This window comes from Mirounga angustirostris, unplaced genomic scaffold (assembly GCF_029215605.1).
Source record: "Mirounga angustirostris isolate CCGP_5_RB_7025 unplaced genomic scaffold, mMirAng1.0.hap1 SCAF_3, whole genome shotgun sequence".
Classification (NCBI taxonomy): domain Eukaryota; kingdom Metazoa; phylum Chordata; class Mammalia; order Carnivora; family Phocidae; genus Mirounga; species Mirounga angustirostris.
Genome location: NW_026991711.1, coordinates 186553758 through 186577426, shown reverse-complemented (window position 1 = coordinate 186577426; position 23669 = coordinate 186553758). Strand labels below are relative to the sequence as shown.

Sequence of the window (23669 nt, the reverse complement as noted above, 5' to 3'; positions counted from 1 at the left end):
TTTGAACTAAATAAAAATGAGCATACAACTTATCAAAATTTGTGGGATGCAGGGGCACCTGGGTGGCTCAGTCAGTTAAGCATCTGACTTGATTTCAGCTCCGGTCATGATCTCAGGGTTGTGGGATTGAGCCCTGCATCAAGACTCTGTGCTGGGTGTGGAGCCTGCTTAAGATTCTCTCTCTCTGTGCCCCTTCCCCGACCCCGCTTGCTTATGTGTGTGTGCCCACACTCTCTGTCTCTTTCTTTCTCCGAAAAGAAAAAAAAAGTGGGATGCAGAAAAAGCAGGAATCAGAGAGAAATGCATTCCATTAAATGCATACATTAGAAAAGAAGAAAGATCTAAAATCAGTAATCTATGTTTCTCCACTTAGGAAACTGGACAAGGAAGAACAATTTAAGCCTAAAGAAGTAGAAGTAAGAAAACAAAAATTAGAGCAGAAATCAATGAAATTGAAAATAGGAAATAAAAGAGAAAACTCCACAGAACCTAAAGCTGGTTCTTAGAAAAGATCTATAAAATTGATAACCTTCTACCCAGGCTAACCAAGAAAAAAAAGAGAGAGAAAAGACACAAATTACCAATATCAAAATGAAAGTAGAATCATACAACTGATTCCATTGATATTAAAAGGACAACAAAGGAATACTATAAATAAATGTATTTCCACAAATTTGATAAGTTAAATAAAATGAACAAAATCCTAGAAAACCACAAACCTGCAAAACTCACACAAAGAGAGACAGGTAATTTGAATAGGCCTATATCTACTTTTTAAAAAACTGAGTCAGTAATTAATAACTTCGAAAAAGGTAAGTACTAGGTTCAGGTGTTTTCACTGTGTAATCCTACAAAACATTAAGGAAGAAATGATGCCAATTTGCCACAGTCTTGTCCAGAAAATAGAGGGAACACTTCTTAATTCCTTCTATGAGCCCAGCATTATCATAATATCAAAAGCAGATAAAGACAAACTATAGACCAATATCTCTCAGAATATATATACAAAAGTCTTCAAGAAAATATTAGCAAATCTCATCCAACAATGTAAAAAAATTATACATCATGATCAAGTGGAATGTATTCTATATATGCAAGTCTCCATTCAATATTCAAAATCAATCAGTGTAATCTACCATGTCAGCAGGCTAAAGAAGAAAATCTGAATGATATCAATTGATGCAGAAAAGTCACTTGACAAAATCCAACACCCATTCATGTAAAAACTCTCAGCAAACTAAAAATAGAGAGGAACTTCTTTAACTTGAGGACGAACATTTTCAAAAAACCCTATAGCTAATGTTATACTGCAGAGAACTGTACAGTTTCCCCTAAGATCAGGAACATGGCAAAGATGTCCCTTTTACTACTCCTATTCAACATCTTACTAGAAGGCAGTTAGTGAAAAAAAAAAAAATCAAAAAAAATTAACATTAGAATTTGGGAAGGAAGAAATAAAATTGTTTTTATTTGCAAATTAAATAATTGTCTATGTAGAAAATCTCAAATAATTACCAAAAAAAAAAAAAATCTCCTTGAATAGGTAACTATAGCAAGGTCATTGGACACAAGGTTAATATACAATGATCTATTGATTTTGTATATACCAGCATTGAAAAATTAGAATTTGAAATAAAATAAAACATTATCATTTACAATAGCACAAAAAATGTGAAATACTTAGGTATTAATCTAACAAAATATGTACAGGGTCTATATGCAGAAAATTATTCTAGAAATCACAGGTTTACTGAAATCAGACTCTATAAAACCCTATGAAATGCTATAAAATAGAATAAAAAGAAAACATAGCTTGCATTTTTTTGAAAGAAAAAACAAGGAAAACAATAGGAGAGGAGTTCTAAAAGTTAAAACAGAGGGGTGCGTGGGTGGCTCAGTTGTTGAGCGTCTGCCTTTGGCTCAGGTCATGATCCCAGGGTGCTGGGATCGAGCCCCACATTGGGCTCCCTGCTCTGAGGGAGGCCTTCTTCTCCCTCTCCCACTCCCCCTGCTTGTGTTCCCTCTCTCACTGTCTCTCTGTCAAATAAATAAATAAATAAATCTTTAAAAAAAAAGTTAAAAGAAAAAATACACATATGAAAATATATTATTTAAAATATTAAATGGAAATGCAAAAAAAGATAGATGATATTGAAAGGCACAGATGAAAAATGGAATCCAAGAAGAGACACAAAAAAGACAAAGTGACACAAAACCTGTTAAAATCAAAGATAGGCAAATTATGGTATTCAAATGTAAACAAAACAAAAAATAAGGGTATTCATAACCATATCAAAGCAAAAATCAAGAAACAGATAATGGAACAAATGTTTTATGGATGTTGAAAAACATTTCACCTCTAGTTTTTGACTCTTCACATATTCAAAAAATGATCAAAAAATACATGCTCTGGAGGCTCCTGGGTGGCTCAGTTGGCTAAGCATCCGACTCTTGATTTTGGCTCAGGTCATGATCTCAGGGTAGTGGGATTGAGCCTTGAGTAGGGCTCTGTGCTCACCGGGGAGTCTGCTTGAGATTCTCTCGCTCCTTCTCCCTCTGCCCCTCCCCCCAGCTCTTTCTCTCTCTCTCTCATAATAAATAAATAAAATATTTGAAAAGTATACAGGCTCTGGATAAATTAGCAAGAATAATTTATCCTTTAATCTTGTGACCTAAAAACAAGGAACACACCATTTTTTCCCAGTCTGTGAAATGTGTATCAATCTGTATTGATTGTGTATGTGTATGTGTACACAAATGTGTATGATTGTGGCCAATCATAATCTTGGCCACAAAAGAAGTCTCAATAAATTATAAGTAGATGCTGAACAGGCTGCAGGTTAAAGAAAATAAACCATCCACAGATTTTACAAAAGAAAACAACAAGTAATGTGTTGGATCAAAGATAATATAGATCTTGTGGTTAGAGACTATTTCAGAAATAGAGGAGGAGTAATATTCCATTGTAAATATTCACCACATCTTATTTATCCATTCATCTATCAATGGACACTTGGGCTGCTTCCATATCTTGACTATTATAAATAATGCTGCAATAAATGTAGGGGTGCATTTATCTTTTTGAATTAGTGTTTTTGTTTTCTTTGGGTAAATACTCAGTAGTGGAATTACTGGATCATGTGGTATTTCTATTTTTAATTTTTAAAAGAATGAGATCTTGTCATTCTTTTAAATGTTGGTTCTCTAGGTTCATTCATGTTGATGAGAGTATTATGCTAAGTGAAATAAGTCAGACAGAAAAATACAAGTACCAAATGATTTCACTTATATGTGGAATCTAAAAAACAAAGCGAAACAAAAAATCAGACTTTTAAATTCAGAGAACAAATTGGTGGTTGCCAGGGGGAGGTAGATGATGGAATGGGTGAAATAGGTAAAGGGGATTAAGAGGTACAAACTTCCAGTTATAAAATAAATAAGTCACGGAGAGGAAAAGTACAGCAAAGGGAATACAGTCAGTAATATTGTAATAATGTTATATGGTAACACATGACGACTACACTTATCGTGATGAACACTGAATAATGTATAGAATTGTTGAACCAATACACCATATGCCTGAAACTAATATAAAATTGTATGTTAATTATACTTCAATTAATAAAAAGATCAATAATAAAAAATTTTAGCCTAAAAATCATGAAACCATCATACTAAGGAAAAAAAAGAGGAAGAAAAGTTAAATAATAAATGAGTAAAGATGGTTCAACATTAGGAAATCTCTTTAGATAATTTAGTACATCAACAAACAAAAGGAGGAAAAAAGCATATAAATATATCCCTAAATTATTTTAAAAGGGAATTAGTAAGACCCCCCAAACCTGAAAACAACTTGATTGTCCATTCAGCTGAATGGTTGCAGAGATTATAGCAAATCCATACTGTTGGAATAGTATGTAGTTATTTATTTCTAGTAATTGGGTGGAAGGGCGTAGTTTTATTGATAAATAAAAACATCAAGTTCAGATTAATATATTATGATTCCATTTTTATACAAATTAAAGTAATAAAAATCTTGCATTTGTGTGTAAAGTTTGGGAAAGGAAATACCCCAGGCTGTTAACATTGGCTTAGTGAAGAGCATCAGGGTTCCACCCAGGTCCTTTCACATCCTTCTTTACTGTTTTTTTGGTAACATCAGAGGAAATATGAATAATAGAGCCAACAAAGCAAGACCTTATAAAGAGTAAGTATATTTCATACTCCCACAGCTTATGAGATAATATTGTGTCTATAAAACAACCAGGAAATTTGGAAATTTAAAAGTTGAGTTTTCAAATTAAAAAATAAAGGTAGGCAAAAGAATTAAATATTTAGGAATAAATTTAACAAAAAGCAAGTCTTATATGCTGAAAACTACAGAGCATTGCTAAAAGAAATTAAAGATCAGGGGCGCCTGGGTGGCTCCATTGGTTAAGTGTGCCTTCAACTCAGGTCATGGTCCCAGGGTCCTGGGATTGAACCCTATGTCAGGCTCCCTGCTCATCAGGGAGTCTGCTTCTTCCTCTCCTTGTGCCCCTCCCCCCCTTGTGTGAGCTCTCTCTCTCTCTCAAATAAATAAAGTGTTCTAAAAAATTAAAGATCAAAATAAATAGAAACATTCCATGTTCATGGATTGGAAAACTCAATATTTTTAAGATAGCAATTCTCCCCTAATTGATCTACAGATTCAGTGAAATTCCTATCAAAATCCCAGCAAGATTTTTTCCAGAAACTGAGAAGTTGATCCAAAAATTTATGTGAAAATACAAAGGATACAGAATAGCTAAAATAGTCTTGAGGAACAGAGTTGAAGGATTTATACTTCCTGAATTCGAAGCTTATTATAAAGCCACATTAATCAAGACAGTTACAGCACTAGCATAAAAATAGATACATCTATCAATGGACTAGAATTGAGAGTGAAAAATAAACCCTTATAATTGATTTTCAAAGTACCAAGGCAATTCAATGAGAAAAGTCTTTTCGACAAATGGTGCTAGGATACTTAAATATCCACATACAGAAAGATTAATTTATACCCTCACCTCACACCTAGACAAAAATCAACTCAAAAGGGATCATAGATCTAAATATAAGAGCCAAATTCAGAGGCATGCATCTTATGCAGTCACACAAGGCCCTGTACTTGGTTTAATGCCTTGCTTTCACTGTTATGAAATTCATAATGATTTTTGAACAAGGGTCCCTCCACTTTCATTTTTCACTGGGTCCCACAGATTATGTAGTATCCTGTGTACAAGAGATAATGATAAAGCTTTTCAAAGAATAGATAGAAAATATTTGTGATTTTGGGTTAGACTAAAAGGTAGCTACAATATCAAAAAACATGATCCAGGGGAGCCTGGGTGGCTCAGTGGGTTAAGCATCTGCTTTCAGCTCAGGTCATGATCCCAGGGTCCTGGGATCGAGCCCTTAGTTGGGCTCTCTGATCAGTGGGGAGTCTGCTTCTCCCTCTCCTTCTGTGATCTCTCTCACTCTTACTCTCGCTCAAATAAATAAACAAATAAAATCTTTTAAAAAAAACCCAAAAGCACTATCCATAAAAAGAATAAATTGATAAATTGGAATTCAAATAACTTAAGTCATTTGTGCTTCAAAAGACACCATTAAGAAAATAAAAGACTAGTCTCAGAGTGGGAGAAAATATTAGCCAATCATATTTCTAATGAATGACTCGTACACAGATATATTAAGAATTCCTACAACTCAATAGACAACCCAATTAAATGATTGGCTAACGATTTGAATAGCTATTTCTTCAAAAAGATATGTGGAAGGTAACAAACACATAACAAGATGTCCAACATCATTTGTAACTAGGAAAAAGCAAATTAAAACCAAAATGAGATACCAATGTATACTTACTGGATTGGCTATAATCAAAGACATAGTTAGCAAGATTGTGGAAAAACTGGAACGCTTATACACTGCTCGTGGGAATCTTTGGAAACACTGTAAGATAGGTTTTTAAAAAGTTAAGCATAACATTACCATATGACCCAAAAATTCCACTCCTAAGTATCAACCTAGAAATGAAAACCTGTTCATACAAATATGCAAATATTCATGGAAGCATTTTCCATAATAGCCAAGAAGTAGAAAAAATCCAATGTCCATTAACAGGTAAATGGATAAATAAAATGTGGTAGGTCCATCCAATGGAGTATTACTCAGCAATAACAAGGAACAAAACATGAACACACGCTACAACATGAATGAACCTCAAGAATGTTATGCTCAGTGAAAGAAGTCAGATGTGCAAGACCACATATGATATGGTTCCATCTATATGAAATGTCCAGAAAAAATGAATCTACAGAGACAGAAAGTAGATTAGTAGTTACCTGGGGCTAGGGGATAGGAATAGGGACTGACTATAAACAACCATGAGCAAACTCTGTGAGGTAATGAAATGTTCTAAACTTGGATTGTGGTGATAGTTGCCGAACTCTATAAATTTGCTAAAAATCATTGAATTGTACACTTAAAACAGGTGAATTTTATAGTATGTAAATTATACCTCATTAAACCTTTTAAAAAATAAAAGTAGGCATGTTAACAGTTGAACGGACTCAGTCAAAAAGTTAATTAGTTACTTTTTTTTTCTGGAATGTAAGAAAAAAGATGTGGAAACTGAAAAAAATAAGATATATTGTGTAATCTGATGTTTTGACTTTCTGCCAAAGGGAATTTTAGAAGGAGAGGAAAAAGAATGAGAACAAAAAAAAAATCAAATAAAAAGAGGAAAAACGATTTTCAGAATGCAAGCTAGAACTTTTTAAAAAAGTTTTTGTTTAAATTCCAGTTAGTTAACATACATTAGTTTCAGGTGTAGAATTTGGTGATTCAGCACTTTCATACAATGCCCAGTGCTCATCACAACAAATGCCCTCCTTAATCCCCTTCACCTAGTTAATTCATCCTCCCCCACTGTCCCCCACTTAACCACCAGTTTATTCTTTATAGTTAAGAGTCTGTTTCTTGGTTTTCCTCTCCTTTTATCCCCCCCACCATGTTCATTTGTTTTGTTTCTTAAATTCCACATATGAGTGAAATCATATGATTTGTCTTTCTCTGTGCATTATCAACAACAGCCAGATTATGGGAAGAGCCCAAACGTCCATCTTCTGATGAATGGATAAAGAGGGTGTGACATATATAATGAAATATTACTCAGCCATAAAAAAAACAATAAAATCTTGCCATTTGCTACAACATGAATGGAGATAGAGAATATTATGCCAAATGAAATAAGTCAGTCAGAGAAAGCTAGAACTTTAATATTAAAAAGGCTCTTCAAGGGCAGAAAATGAATATTTAAAACCCATACCTAGATGTATTATGGTGAAATCTAGAACATCAAGGATAACAAATCATAATGGTTCCAGAAAGAAAAGCAACTTACCCACAAGGAGTGAAAATCTGATGGAAGTTGGAATTTTCATATGCAACACTGAATGCAGGAAAACAATGAAGAAAAATGTCCAAAATTTTAAGTGAAAAACCATTTTAAACCTTAATTCTAAATATGTCCAAATGTTCATTTATGTATAAAAGTACAATGAAGACATTTTCAGACTCAAAAAGTTCATGGAGGGCATAGGAAGAGAGATGAGAAAAAGAAAATCAAGTTCCAGTTTTTAGCTTAGGAAAAGATATCAAATAACTCCAGACATTGAGAGTATAATATAAGACTAAGTATGTTTATTAACAATTGAATTTCAACTAAAAAAAAAAGGCAGTACTTCCAATGTATTGGAGGAAAAAATATGGAACAAAGGAAATGCAATCAATCCAAAAACAGGTAAGAAAGAGGGTGAGAGAATAAGAAGAAATTCTTGTAAATATTGAGTAATAACTAAGACAGTAAGAATAAATATAAACATAGTAGTGATTGAAATAAACATTAATGGAATAAACTGACATAAAATATAAGAATATGTATATTGGATAGGAAATAAAATTCAGCTATATGTATTTTTTATTGATGTAAAATTGGTATATGATATTTCATAATTTAAGGTATACAACACAATAATTTGATATTTATATACACGACAAACTCACCACAATAAGTTTAGTTACTATTCATCACCATACAATTGTCCCAATCATCCATTTTGCCTACCCTCAACCCCCTCTAATAATCACAAATCTTCTCTCTGTATTTATGAGGGGTTTTTTTTGTTTCTTTGTTTTGTTTTGTAGATTCCACATATAAGTGAAATCATATGGTATTTGGTTTTTTCTGTCTGACTTATTTCACTTAGCATAATACTCTTGAGGTCCATCCACATTGTCACAAATGGCAAGATTTCCTTCTTTTTCATGGCTGAGTAGTATTATATTATATATTATATACTATACATGTCAAATTTATTATATTATATAATATATATCATATGTCATATGTTCTTTATCTATTAATCTATCAGTAGACACTTAGGTTGTTTCCCTATCTTGGCTTTTGTAAATAATACTGCAAGGAACATAGGAGTGAATATATCTTTTCTTTTTTCTTTCTTTTTTTAAAAAGATTTTATTTATTTATTTGACAGAGAGAGAGAGGGCACACGCAGGGGGAGCAGCAGCAGAAGGAGAGGGAGAAGCAGGCCTCCTGCTGAGTTGAGAGCCCAACATGGGGCTCGATCCCAGGACCTTGGGATTATGACCTGAGCTGAAGGCAACCGCTTAACTGATTGAGCCACCCAGGCACCCCAATATATCTTTTCAAATTAGCATGTTTGTTTTCTTCAGATAAATACTCAGAAGTAGAATTGCTGGATCATATATATGGTAGCTCTATTTTTAATTTTTTGAGGAACCTCCATACTGTTTTAAATAGTGGCTGCACCAATTTATATTCCTATTAATAGTGCACAAGTGTTCCCTTTTCTGCACATCCTCACCAACACTTGCAATTTCTTGTCTTTTTGGTATTAGTCATTCTGACAGGTGTGAGGTGATATTTCTTTGAGGTTTGGATTTGCATTTCCCTGATAATTAGTGATGTTGAGCATCTTTTCATGAGTTTGTTGGCCATCTGTATGTCATTTTTGGGAAAAATGTCTATTTAGAGCCTCTGCCAATTTTTAAATCATATTGGTTTTTTGCTATTGAGTAGAGTTCTTTATGTATTTTAGATATTAACCCCTTATCGAATATATGATTTGCAAATATTTTCTCCCATTCAGCAGGCTGCCTTCTCATTTTGTTGATTGATGGTTTCCTTTGCTGTGCAGAAGCTTTTTTTTTTTTTTAAAGATTTATTTATTTGACAGAGAGAGACACAGCGAGAGAGGGAACACAAGCAGGGGGAGTGGGAGAGGGAGAAGCAGGCTTCCCGCCGAGCAGGAAGCCCGATGCGGGGCTCGATCCCAGGACCCTGAGATCATGACCTGAGCCGAAGGCAGATGCTTAACGGCTGAGCCACCCAGGCGCCCCTGCTGTGAAGAAGCTTTTTAATTTGATGTATACCATCTGTTTATTTTTGCTTTTGTTGCCTTGGCTTTTGGATCAAATACAAAAATTCAACACCAAGACCAGTATCAAGGAGGTTACCACTTATGTTTTCTTCTAGGAATTTTATGGTTTCAGGTCTTACATTCAAGACTTTAATCCACCTGGGTTAATTTTTATATACATTATATTCTATTTATAAGGGGCATATAAAAAATTAAACAGCTCAAGAAGACTGAAAATAAAGGGATTGGAAAAGACACACTAAACAAATGCAAAGAATGCTTTGTAGCAAACCTAAAATTAGAAGCAAATAGATGTTGAAAAGCATTACAAAGAACGTAGGTCATTTCATACTGATAAAATATATACTTCACCAGACCGTATGGTAGACCTCATGATCTGTAAGAAAATATCTTTAAAATCCTGAGGGGACACATTTTACATCTATGTAGTGGCAGAGCTAGGGTTCAGAGCACCCTTCCCCAAACTTCCTACCTATCCCCTGAGCTCCAACCTTCCCTCCTGGCCAGCATTAAATAGCACACTATTTAATCACTACATTATATTACTCTTTAAACATGGAGAAGCTGCAAAATCACCCTGCCCTCTCCCCCCACTACAATATCAGTTTCAAATAGTTTTAAAGACAATTTCCAGCAAACCTTCAAAGAACAGAAAATATCCATATTAAATAAACCATTCCAATACATTTTTAAAATTTTCAAATCACCCCAAATCATTTTAAGACTACTATATTTCTGCTATAAATACCAGATAAATGAAAGTCCTCAATAATTAGCAAACCTAATTCAACATACATTAAAAGGATCATATACCATGATCAAGTGGGATTTATTACAACGACACAAAAGTGGTTCAATATGAGCAAATCAATCAACATGAAACACACATTAATAAAATGAAGGATACAAGTCTTACGATCATCTCAACAGATGCAGAAAAAGTATTAGATAAAACTCAACATCCATTTATGATGAAAACTCTCAACAAAGTAGGGTTAGAGGGAACATACCTGAACATAATAAAGGGCATAAATTACATACCCACAACTAACATCATGCTCAATAGTAAAAAGCTAAAAGCTTTTTCCTCTAAGATCATGAATAAGGTAAGGATGTCCCCTCTCTTGCCACTCGTGTTCAACTTAGTACTGGAAGTCCTAAACTATAGCAGTCAGACAAGAAAAAGAAATAAAAAGCATCTGAATTGGTAAAGAAGTAAAACTGTCACTGTTGGCAGATGACATGATAGTATATATAGAAAACCCTAGAGACTCCACCAAAAAAACTATTAGATCTAATAAATAAATTTGGTAAAGTTGCAGGATACAAAATTAATATACAGAAATCTGTTGTATTTTCTATACACTAATAATAAATTAACAGAAAGAGAAATTAAGAAAACAACCCTGTTTACAATTGCACCAAAAATAATGAAATACCTAGGAATAAATTTAACCAAGGAGGTGAAAGACTTGTACTCTGAAAACTATAAGACACTGATGAAAGAAATTAAAGATGACACAAATAAGTGGACAGATACACTGTGGTCATGGATCAAAAAAATTAATGTTAAAATTTCCATACTACCCAAAGCAATATACAGATTCAATATAATTCCTATCAAAATACCAACAACATTCTTCACAGAACTAAAACAAATAACCCGAAAATGTGTATGGAACCACAAAAGACCCCAAGTAGCCAGAGCAATCTTGAGAAAGAATAACAAAGCTGGAGGCATCACAATCCCAGATTTCATGATATACTACAAAGCTATGATAATCAAAACAGTATGGTACTGGCTACAAAAATAGAAAGATCAATGGAACAGAATAGAGAGCCTGAAAATAAACCCACACTTATACAGCCAAGTAATCTATGACAAAGGAGGCAAGAATAGACAATGGGGAAAGGACAGTATCTTCAATAAATGGTGCTAGGAAAACCGGACAGCTACATGCAAAAGAATGAAACTGGACACTATCTTACACCATACACAAAAATAAACTCAAAATGGATTGAAGTCCTAAATGTAAGACATAAAACATAAGACTCCTAAAAAAAATAGGTAGTAAACTCTTGGACATTGGCTTAACAATATTTTTTTTAAGCACACTCTATGACCAACATGGGGCTTGAACTCATGACCCTGAGATCAAGAGTCACATAATCTACCGACTGAGACAGCCAGGTGCCACAAATGGTCTTAAGGATATTTTTTTGGATCTGTCTCTTTAGGAAAGGTCAACAAAAGCAAAACTAAACAATTGGGAACTACCTCAAACTAAAAACTTTTGTACAGTGAAAGAAACCATCTACAAAAGGCAACCTAGTGAAGGGGAGAAGATATTTGCAAATGATATATTCCATAAGCGATTAGTATCTAAAACATAAAGAATCCCTACAACTCAACACCAGAAAAAAACAAGCAATCCAATTAAAAAATGGACAGAGGACCTGAATAGATATTTTCCCAAAGAAGACAGACAGATGGCCAACAGACATAGGAGAAGATGCTCAACATCACTAATCTTCAGGTAAGTGCAAATCCAAACCATGAAATGTCACCTCACACCTGTCAGAATGGCTAGAATCAAAAAGACAAGAAATAACAAGTGTTGGTGAGGATGTGGAGAAAAAGGAACACTTATTCTCTGTTGGTGGGAATATAAATTAGTACAGCCACTATGAAAAAGAGTATGGAGTTTCCTCAAAAGATTAAAAATAGAAATACCATGTGACCTAGCAATTCTACTTCTGGGTATTTATCTGAAGAAAATGAAAATACTAATTCAAAAAGATACGTGCACCTTATGTTCATTGCAGCATTGTTTACAATAGCCAAGATACGAAAACAACGTAAGTTTCCATCAAGAGAGGAATGCCCCCCCCCCAAAAAAAGAGAGGAATGGATAAGGAAGATTTGGTATATATATATATATGTTATATAATGGAATATTATTCAGCTATAAAAAAAGAAGGAAATTTTGTCATTTTTCAATGACATGGATGGACCTAGAGAGTATTATGTTAAGTAAAATAAGTCAGAGAAAGACAAATACCATGATTTCACTTACATGTGGAATCTAAAAAATAAACAAATGAATAAACACAACAAAACAGAAACAGACTCATAAATACATGGAACAAACCGATGATTGCCCAAGAGGAGGTAGGTGGGAGAATGGGTAAAAACGGTGAAAGGGATTAAGAGGTACAAACTTCCAGTTATAAAATGAGTAAGTCAAGGGAATGTAAAGTACAGCACAGAGAATATAGTCAATAATATTTTAAGAATTTTTTTTTAAGATTTTATTTATTTATTTGACAGAGACAGAGATAGTGAGAGCAGGAACACAAGCCCCAGGAGTGGGAGAGGAGGGAACCTGATGTGGGACTCGATCCCAGGACCCTGGGATCATGACCTGAGCCGAAGGCAGACACTTAACGACTGAGCCACCCAGGCGCCCTATTTTAAGAATTTTGTATGGTGACAGATGGTAACTAAACTTACTGTGGTGATCGTTTCATAACATATATACATGTCAAATCACTATGTTGTACACCTGAAACTAATATAATATTATATACCAACTATACTTCAATTAAAACAAAAACCAAAAAAACAGAACCCAATAAACAAAAAAACAAAAGACATCAACTCGCAAATTCAAGAGTCTAGAAACCCCAAAAGGATAAACACAAAACAAAAACAAAAAATTTAAAAATTTTAAGAAACAAACAAATCTAGACTTATTACAGTATAAATGCTAAGAGAAAAATCTTAAAAGCATTCAGAGAAAAAAATTCATGAACCACGACCAAACCTCAAGCAATAAACTTTGAAAACTGACAGCTAATCAACTAGTCAATCCATGACTATAAATTCCTGGTGTGGTGGGGCAGGATTCAAAAACCCCAATCTCTCCCAACTCTCATAAGCAAGACAGCTTTAAAAAGCATTTAAAAATGTTACTGAAGAGATGAAACCAGGCAAAGGTAAAGGTGAAAGGAGAAACCAGAGAGACAAGCAAACACAGAACCACTTTTGACTTGAGGCATTTGTTGATCCTAGGGAATCAGAACATCGGGTTTGACAACTTTAAAGGGTGAGGGGGACAGAAATGAAGTCTGGAGTCCACACGAGGTGGAGGGTCCAGCCGGAGTCCCAGCCACCCCCAGACATCTTCCCAGTGAGAATGGAGTGGAGGGGGCAGCTCTGGTCTTGGAACCACCTGGCTTCCCCCGAGGTACTCTCAGACCCTGACTTGTGTTAAAGCGTTCCCGGAGGTACCTGGATGCAGCAAACCAAAACTCTTTCCAGAGTCGTACCTTCATTGCAGTCCTCGATTTTACCTAAAAGTAATTTTCCCAATACAATGCTAGTACACAAAGATACCAAGCAAAACAATCTTTGTGAACAGAAGAGAATGTTTCCCTTTTCTTTTTGGAAAGGGGAAAATGGTAAATTTATAGTGGAGGAGCCTGGCAAACACCACCTTCATGAAATGATCAAGGTCAACTTCCCTGGTGATAAGTCAGGTTGGCATATATCCCCTGATGTGATGTGAGGAGGAGATTGGCTTAACAATATTTTTTATTGTTAAATTAAAAAGCTAGATACACCCTCTGTGCACTTCACCTCCTTGGTACGCTCTCGTAAAACCTGTAAGCCCAGGCTAATCATGAGAAAACCATCAAGATGAATGCAAGTTAAAAAGCAGTCTACAAAATGCCTGACCACTACTTTTCAAACTGTCAAGGTCATGAAAGACAAGGAGAGACTGAGAAACTGTCACACATCAGAAGTGAATAAGTGACAGGATGGCTAGATGCAAAGTGGAGTCCTGGATTGGATTGTGGAACAGTATATTAATGTGTATTAATGGAAAATGTGTATTAATGGAAAAACTGATGAAATTGAAAAAAAAGTCCAGGGTTTAATGCACAGTGATGTTACCAATATTGGTTTTTCAGTTTTGAAGAATGTACCACAGTCATGTCAGAGGGATAATGTCACAGGAAATGAATCTGTACTGTCTCTGCAATTTCTTTGTAAATATAAAATTATTCCAAAATTAAAAGTTTGTTTAAAAAATGTGTGAGTGAGAACAGGCAGAAATAACAGAAAACAGGGCCACAAACACCTCCCATGTTGAAAGTATCAGATGCCAATATAAAACTTCTTTAATCTGTTAAGTCTTTTATAAAGCCTTTTCATAAAAGAAATCTAGGGCAAACATCACCCATAATTGTGCAGTGATAAAAACTTTCCCTTTGGGGTTAGGATCAAGACAGAATCATTACTATCAGTACTCATGTTCACCATATGCAAAGTCCTTGCCCACGCAGTAAGGCAAGAAAAAGGAATAATAAGTAGAAGGATTAGATCAGAAGAAATAAAACTGACATTATGTATCCATGTAAATCCACATATATACATATATATCTCCATAGAAGTCCTTAGAATTCAAGAGTTTGGCAACGTTTCCCTTTATTTTTTATCTTAGTAACAAGCAGCTAGAAAATCGATTTTAAATTATGTAGATTTGATAGCATAAAGATATCAAGTATCTATGAATAAATCTAGCAGAAGAAGTGTAAGACCTCTAGGTAGAGAAATATAAATTTTACTAGAAAATATTTTTTAATTATTAATATACCATAGTAATGAGATAGAAGACACAATGTTATAAAGATATCAATTCTCTTCAAATTGATTTATAGATTCAATGCCATCCTAAACAAATTCGTGGCAGGATGTTGACAAGCCAGTTTGGAGATGCAAAGGGCCAAGCCACTTTGGGAGGAGAGAAGAAAAGATTTACTTCAACAGATATCAAAAGTTCATCTGAAGCCGTGGTCCCTGTCACAGCATGATGTGCGGGGCTTAAGGAGGGGCTCGCACAGCCAACAGTGGAGGAGAGAGCTCGAGAAACAGGTCCTGCATACATGACCACTGGGTTAGCACAGATCAGGGGGAAAGGGATGGTTTAACTAATTAAAGTTTCCTCAGGAAAAATGGGTAAGAATAAACCTAGAGCCCTCAAACTGTAGATCAGATGGGAAGAAATTCAGTCTCCAATAAGACTGGACATTTCGGGGAAAGAAATCATTCGCCCAGAGTAAGCCTGTGTAGAGTGGAGGTTGGGGGTCCATCACGAGTGAAACGGAATATAAAACCACCATGGGCACGTGAAAAAGCCAGTAAAGCAGCACAGAAACCAAACTGCAGACAGAATCAACCTGGAAGAATAACCCGGAGGATGCAGAAAACCTCCCCAAAGCACGTACAATCACACAAAAACCTCAATAAATACAGCAAGAGCCTGAAGATGGGATGGTAAACACACACACACACACACAAACAATGTGGCTTACAGTGGAGCTGTAGAAACAAATTAAGATCCCCCCAAATAAACACAATCAACTTAAAAAAATAGAAATAACAAGAAATGCAAGAATTACTAAAAATTAAATAATTGTCATGGAAGAAAAGTATGAGACAATCATTCTGAGCAGAAAGTAAAAAAGCAAAAGAGAGGAATATTCAGGGAGCAGATAAAAGCTGTGAAGGCTAACGTTGCTTCAAAGGAAGCACAACTTTGCCCCACAATTGAGAGAGAAAACATTTTTTGAGATGTAAGAGAAGGAAATTGGCTTGCTGTGAAGGTAGACTTGAATCTGCCATCTTAAGAGCTCAAGAGCTGTGGCTGAACATCGTGTATGGAATTCACCAGTAAATTTTCCACGTCACATTAATTATTTATAACAACAGAGGGTGCATCTAGCTTATAAAATCAATACTATAATAAGCCTACACTGTAAATTTTAAGCCTTAATAAGATCAAGTCACCATAAACAAATTTCAGAGACAAGGAGAGTATAACTTTCAGAATATTTAGCAAATTCTCCCCTCTCATTAAAGAAACGACAATCATGTCAACTGAGTAACACTGGCAATAAATAAACCAGCAATTCATAGAAGAGGCAAATGGCCAATAAATACTGTCCAACCTCCCATGGAATCAGGAAAATGCACATTAAAACAAGATGCAACTCTTTATCCACCACCTTTGCAAAGTTTGGGTGTGGGGAGATGGTTTATCTCATTTGATATTGTTAAGAGAATATATTGGTTCAGCTACTTTGACAAGCTGGCAGGATGTATAAACAAGTAAATATTAGTAACCGCTGCCTCCATGATTCCACTTTTTTGGTTGTTGACATGAGACAAATACTTTTAAATGTGCAAAAGTATAAGGAAATAGATGATTCTTATCATAGCTTGTTGGTAAAGCGAACAACTGAATATAACCTAAATGTCCATCAATGGGGGCTGGAGGGATGGTTTAAAAATTACGGTATATCGATTCTATGGAATAGCATGTAGCTCTTAAAAAGAATGAAGTAGATCTATATTAAGGTGATCTCTAGGATTTTCACTATCAAAATAAGAGAAAATGAAAAATGCAGAACAGCATGTACAATATAATCCCATTTATTAAAAAAACAAGGCACAAAGTGCATGTTTAGGTAACGAACCCATACATAGAAATGCATAGAATAAGATCTGAAAGGCTAAGCTGGAAATTCTTAATAGGACCCTGACTGGAAGCTGCTGTGGGATAGGTGATAAACAGGGCTCTTTCCCTTGACATACTTCCATTTTGTTTAAAAATTTATGAACAAGAATGTATAATGCATTTCTTTTGTATTAAACAATAAATTGATTAAAATATTAAGTAATATTATTTCTGACCTATTAGTAGAGAAAAAGATAGGATTTCCACCCCCCCCTTTTTTGAGGGGTCAGAGACATAACCCATTCCAGAACAGAAAATTATAGTCAAGATAAAACCCCTGAGCCTGCACTACTCTTTGGTTCTCTTCCTTTTACTTCCTCAGTCAAGATGACGAGGAAGAACCTGGCCCCCCAGCCAGAGAGGAGCAGGGCCTGATGGAGGCCTGTTCACAGGACAGATGTGAGACCACGGCACCTCGTGTTTGAGCCTAAGTCAGGTGTTGACCCTGAATTGTATATTTTTCTTTGCACTGACTCATGAAGGGAGAGGAGGCGGGAGGGAAAGGAGAAGGTTCAGAGGTCACAAGGAGACAACAAATCCCTGTCGCAAGCCTCATAAAGGGCCGGGACTTCAGACAGGCCTCCAGCTGAGCAGGGTTGCAAAACAAGAAGGTCCTGTGTGTGGTGGCAGGCTGGATGAACACCTGATTTCCTCATTAGCTCTCCCTGCCCTTTCGTATATGGCAAGCCGGCATTCTTGCAAACCGGGTCTAAAGTAGAAATTTAGTTTAGTGTCTCAACTTCAGTCTTTAGAAAGACAGAGAGACAGGGGTGAGAGGGAAGGAGATCAAGACTGACCTGGTGCTGAGGTCGCTGCTTCCATCGGCCATCTTCCCACTCCGGGCCCCCCCTGGGCCCCCCCTGGGCCCTGCCTGGGCCTCAAATGTGGCCTCCGAACCCTCCGTTGAGGTGGCCTGGTTCAGGGTGGCTGCCGAGCCCAGAGCAGGAAGTTTGTGAATTGCCTCACACACGGAGCTCCGCCCAAATGGGGAAAAGAGAAGTGAAAGTATCTCTGAATTGTTGGGCATTGTTTCTCTCCTGCAGCTCCACGAGGGTTCTCAGGCCCCAAGACATGTAACAGCAGGAATGGAGGCCGAGGAGGGACTATGAGGGCCGGAGGAGCCAGGCCAGGCCCCAGGGGTTCACTTGTTGGCGCAAAGACACAGAAACATCTTTGTGTCCTCAAGCGCTTCCTGCCCTTCGGTCTAAGAGGGTTTCTGAGTGTAATGGGGTGGGCAGGGGGGACCTCCGTGTTTGCCCCTTCCCCTAGCCGACATGGCTGGGGGAGGCGGCGAAAGAGGGAAAGACAGAAACTTCCCATCTTCTTCCTTCCTGTGGGAGAGCCTGGATCCAGCAAGGTCCCAGCGTGGGGACACAGGGCTGGAGAGAGCCCGAATGCTCAGCATCATAAACCGGGGGAAATGGGCTTAGTGTTCCTGGGAATCCGCCAGAGGTAAGAGAGAAATCTGCAAGGCCACAGCCAAGGCAGTGACGCTGGTTAACATCTCGGGTGCCTGGGTTGCAGGTGCCCTGACTGCAGGGCTGCTTCCCCACTGCAGCCCTGCGACACCCGAAAAGCAGTCACTGGAAGGCTGAGCAGCGTAGGCTTCCCTTGGATGGAAAGGGAGGCTGGAACCGACAGGACCTGGGCGCACATGGGGAGGTGAGCCCCGCGGGGAGCGTGACCCTCCGCCTCGGAGTCCTGTCTGTCCACAGATTTCTCCTTCGGATCTGAGCCTGAGAAGTGACCCAGAAAACTTCATGACATTTGAAACTACAGGGGAAGGAGGTTTCCATCCCTGTTTCCATGGATATTCTGTCTTTCCCCCAAAGAAGCGAATGGCAGTCTGGCGGGGATTCCAGGATGCTGACAAGGACTTCTCTACCCATGGGCCAGGTGTCTACACGAGGCGCTGCACTCGCCTGGGTCTCTCTGCCCCTCTCTCTCTCCCTCCCTCCCTCGCAGGGGTGGAAGGCCAAGTAAGCTGAGCCACTGCTGGGCACAGCTATCCTCCACTTCTGGCCTCCACGGGACACAGATGACACCAGCCTTTCCTAGTGTCCCTTGTCCCTCTCCTTCTCTGTCCCTGGGCAGCGGGCTGACCCAAGGCCACCGCCGTGCTGGGGGTTGGCATACACCTGCCAGCTCTTCGGTGGGTGTGCTTAGGGCACCTGGAATAGAGACCAATAGAGGAACTCCAGGGCGGGAAGATGTGCAGCAACAGGGACAGTGGCCACTGGGGCAAGGGGTAACAGCCTTGGTACCTCCGTGGATGTGGAAATGGAGGGGGAGCCGGCGCCTGGACGTGAGTGGGAGCCCTTGGGCCCTGCCCCAATGTCCCCGGAAGTCCATCGGTGGGACTCACCTGGACCTCCTGCCCTTCCCTCCTTTCTGGGGAGACTCTCTGGTGGAAGGGGTGAGCCTGCTCCTTGTTGGGTCTTCTGGGCTCATGGCACCTGGGGAGGCCAGGGCTCTGTGGCTTTTCCAAGGTCAAGCACGCAGGGACAGGAGCTTAGGGGGCTATGGGAGGCTGGGGGTGTGTATGATTGATTGGAGCAGCCTGAGGCTGTGTGGATAAGCTCAATTGGGGGGTTCGGTTTGAGGGATCTCTTTTTGCTACATACTAAGCCATGACTCCCAATGTAGCTTGTATCAGGAAGAAAGCTGGTATTTTGAATCCCATCTGTTTCGCTTTTATACTGATCTGTCCGCTGGTTTGGAACTGGGGTGAGGGAAAGGGATGCCCTTCGGAGGGGCCCAATAACACCCCGAATTGGGTCCAGCATCTGGGTGCATATCTCTTTCCACGAGTTCTCATCTACCTGTGCCCCAGATGGGTAAAGAGGCTGGGAGTCCTACCCTCTTGCAATTGCATGGTCATAATACAGTTGTCCCGTACGGATCCTGTGGGCATTTGGTGGCAATATTTCAGTGTTGAGGGGCTGAGATGGGGGCGGAGCAGAATCTCAGCGACTGTCCAGGTGGTGGCCGAGCTGCAGACTCCTGTCACGGCAAAGTTTGTACAAAGCCAGAGGGATTGCTGGGGGTGAAGTGGGAGGGAAGAGAGTGACTCCTTGGAGAGGGGGCTGGGAAGAGGCCTCTGGGGAGAGGTTAAGGGGTGCAAGTTGTGGGGAGTGACGTGATGGAGAGAACCTCCGGGCAACTTGAGAAAGCCGTCTGGGCCACTTTCTGAAGGCCTGCCCTCCCCTCTAGTGATCCTGCTCAGTATTGCAGTCTCCTTAGAACTGGTTTCCGTTGCCTCTTCAGAGAAACTGAAACCGAAAATCCTTCTTGTAACTATTTAACCCCTCGAAACTAGACGTAGGAGCGCCATTCTTTCTTTCTACATGAAGGTTAACCAATTTAAGGACTTGGTTCTGAGATGATTTTAATATTTGGCAGTTGGCACACACACAGACAAGCTTCTGGCCTGGACAGAGAAGTCCACACCTGCTGACCATCATCCGGAGGTGAAGGGAAGGGAGGCCGCCTTACCAACAGGAGCTCTGTCTAGAAGTGGGTGTGGCTGGGGAGACCTTGGGCACTCCCAGGGCACCGGTGCCTGGGGCTGAGAAAGTCCCGCGCAGAGGATGAGGTTGGCCTACGCAAACCCTCAGCTTAACGGTCCTGGCCCAGGGGAAACCCAACTAGAGTCTAATGAGCTCTCCCCCAGGGCCAAGTCCTACCTGGGGCCCGTGTTTCCCACATGCACAAGTACCGTGCTCGTGAAATGGGCTGGCACCCGGGAGGACCCAGCACACTTTTACACAAGGACCACGAGGGTCTGGCCAGGTCATCAAGTGGCCCCGGGAACACAGAGGTGTGGCCCTGAAGCTCTCCACCCGGCTCTGTGGGCCATTCCATGTCTCACCTTAGAATGAGGTTTGTCAGCAGCAGATAGGTTGCAAAACTGCACAGTTTGTCAGCAGCAGGTGGCCTCCCTGGTGTCCTGGTCCAGTAGTTCATGGGCAAGACCACAACCAGCAGAGCTGTACTGATTTCTCAAGATGATGACACTGAAGTTGAAACCTCACCTCTCTCATTTGACTCTGGCCCATTACCCTGGGGCATAAAGGGAATACAGGGAAAGTTCCCTGGAGGTCGGATGCCATTTCTGCAACTTCTCCTGTCATTTGAGAATGGCCAGTGGGCTCAGTCTTGTAGGTGACACCCTCCCCTCCATAGAGAAAGGTGACCCCACCCTGCCTTTTCTGGGCATTCCATCTATAGTCCATGGCACTCCCTCCTATGAACAACTCAAGGTGTTGGAGGGGGGACTTTAGCCTCCTGAATGTGGAGTCAGGGTGAGTGAGGGGCTCACATATATCCAAGAGCCTGGATCCCAGGCCAAGATGTGAAGAAAATAATGGCTTTTTTGGGCTGTGCCTGCAAGAACCCAGTATTGGAAATTGTGTCCTTGCTCCCTAGGGAGCTTGAGTAGGTTGGGCCTCGATTTACCACTTGCCATCAGACAAAGGTACATTGTAGGAACCCAGGGACTATTGTATTTCCTGAATAGTCGCAAAGTAAAGGACACTTCAGGCCACAGGCAGTGACACAAGATTTTGCAAGAACTTCGAAGAGTGGACATGTCCAAGGGCGTGCAGAGAGTATCTGCCATGGGCTGTCACTGTTCTCAGAGACCCTGGTAAGTGGCCACAGACACCAGACAAGCCAGAAGCTGGGGACACGTCATTTTGCAGCTAAGGCTTGTGCTCCTGAGACCTCAAGGCTGGGGTCCTGCGTCTTCCTCCCCATCTAAACACAGGCAACCATAGATGGGCCCTTGGAGGTGGTGGGGTAGAGTGTGGTCCTCCCTGCCTCCCCAGCAGCTCTGGCAGAAGACATAAGACAAGTGTCTCAGCTCAGGGCCAACCCTCCCCTGAACGCTTCCCACTCTTGTTTCCAGTGGGGGTACAGTTGACCTTACCACTATAGGAACTTAGAGTGCATTGTTTGGTATGAACCAGTGTAGACTCTCTCTGTCCCACACACCATGGGGTTCAGGGGAAACCTTGAAGGAAGATTAGGGGAGAGAAAAGTCCTAGATTTGATGGAATGGAGGAATAAGTGGTTTCAGGGCAGATGAAAAATCTCAGACCCGTGGTTCTGAGCAGCAATGCCAGTTGAAGGTATGATAAGTATCTGATTATTGTTCCGAACACCCTGTGTCCAGGCTGGATCTAGATTTACTAAATAGGCAGCTAATTGGCACCTGTTGCTGGAATTAGAATGTGCTCCACTTGTCGTAGCAGGTCACTCACAAGGCCAGGCTCAGACTTCACGCCCTGCCTCCTCATCGGGTACAGCTCAGACTAGTTCAGCCTGCTTTCACTTGGTCCCGGGCATCAGCCAGCGAGGTGGAGAGGGTTTAGACACAGAATTTGGGGTTCCTCTCTGTGACTTTCTCCTTTCTAGCATTTCCCCCTCGCTACCCAGAAAGCTTAGTGGCCCTGGGCTTCTTCCCTGGCTTTGCTGACCAGAGGGAGGGTGGGCTTTCTACCAGGGTTTTGGCCACCCCATGCAAGACTGTAATAAACAGTAAACGTCTTGCATCGGCTGTTTCCTCTTGAGTTTTGACTTGCCTCTAAAGTTGGCCTGCTTTGGTTTACTTATCAGAGGCCTCGGGCGATTGTTCTTTAACTCCTGTCCAGAGTTTCTAGCTGTTTTCCACAAGAGGTTGGTTGGTGAGGAACTCAGGCCTGCAGGTCTAAAGCAGACCGCTTCATCCTCAGTCCTAAGCAGCAGACTGGCCGTGCTTCTGGAGACGCCAATGGTTCCAGTGCCCCCTAACCCCCTGCCCACCCCAGGGAGAGAGAGGTGAGTGTGCAGGATATCAAACAGAAAGCACCCCTTGTTGAGACACACAGCCAGCCCTGTGCACATTGTGTTCTCCTACGCCCACGGGAACACAAATGCTCCCCTACTTAGGGTAGGCTTGTTCAGTAAACAAAATGACAGAGCAAATGCTACTATGCCTGGGGAAAAAACATGGATTATTCTAGAATTTCAGCTGGAGTTAAGACTTACAGACCTATACAGATAAGACAGAGAAATTGTTGACGAGAAGCCTAAGACTATTTTTTCTTTGTTAAAGGAGGAATCTGGTTTTTGTTTCAAAGGACTTACTTATGCAGCCTTGTCTTTCCGAGGAATCCGGGCCTCAGCCCTCCCTCTGCTTGTCTCCAGCGCTAACTCCCTATCCGCAAACTAGGAAAGAAAGAGCCCCTGACTCGGTGTGTATGAGTGAGTGTTTGGCCTGATAGGAAACCCAGCCAGGCGGTTCAGTCCCTGGGCCCTGATCTCTGGCCTCCCGAAGCCTCCCCACCCGGTTTACATAGAGCTGGAGAACCCCCTGTCTCCTCTCAGCCCCGCAGAGCAGGGGGTGAGCCCAGCGGAGCTGCCCTGGGAGGCTCAGGCTGAGGGGTCCTTACCTAGAGACTCAGGACCTCAGGAGCACCAGGTCCTCCTACAGATCCCAGGGACACAGGCACACCGCCCCCTGTAAGGTCACGGCCGAGCTCCCCAGCATCTCAGCAAACAGCCCACAACTGAGTCCAGGTAAACCAGACTG

At 40.0% G+C, this 23669-nt stretch overlaps 1 protein-coding gene across 11 annotated transcripts in view; it reads right to left on the bottom strand.

Annotated features, from left to right (window-relative positions):
• SP100 (SP100 nuclear antigen) overlaps positions 1-18054 on the bottom strand; it is a 97072-nt gene extending 79018 nt beyond the window's left edge. For 10 of the 11 annotated variants that reach the window (XM_054505963.2, XM_054505964.2, XM_054505966.2 and 7 more), the window contains exon 1: positions 17893-18053. In XM_054505963.2, coding sequence (XP_054361938.2) covers positions 17893-17924 — 32 coding nt within the window. In that variant the 5' untranslated portion in view covers positions 17925-18053. Of the gene's footprint in view, positions 1-5889; positions 5977-17892 lie in introns of all 11 variants that reach the window. The other variant, XM_054505971.2, reaches the window with a different exon arrangement.
• Positions 18055-23669: the final 5615 nt, after the last annotated feature.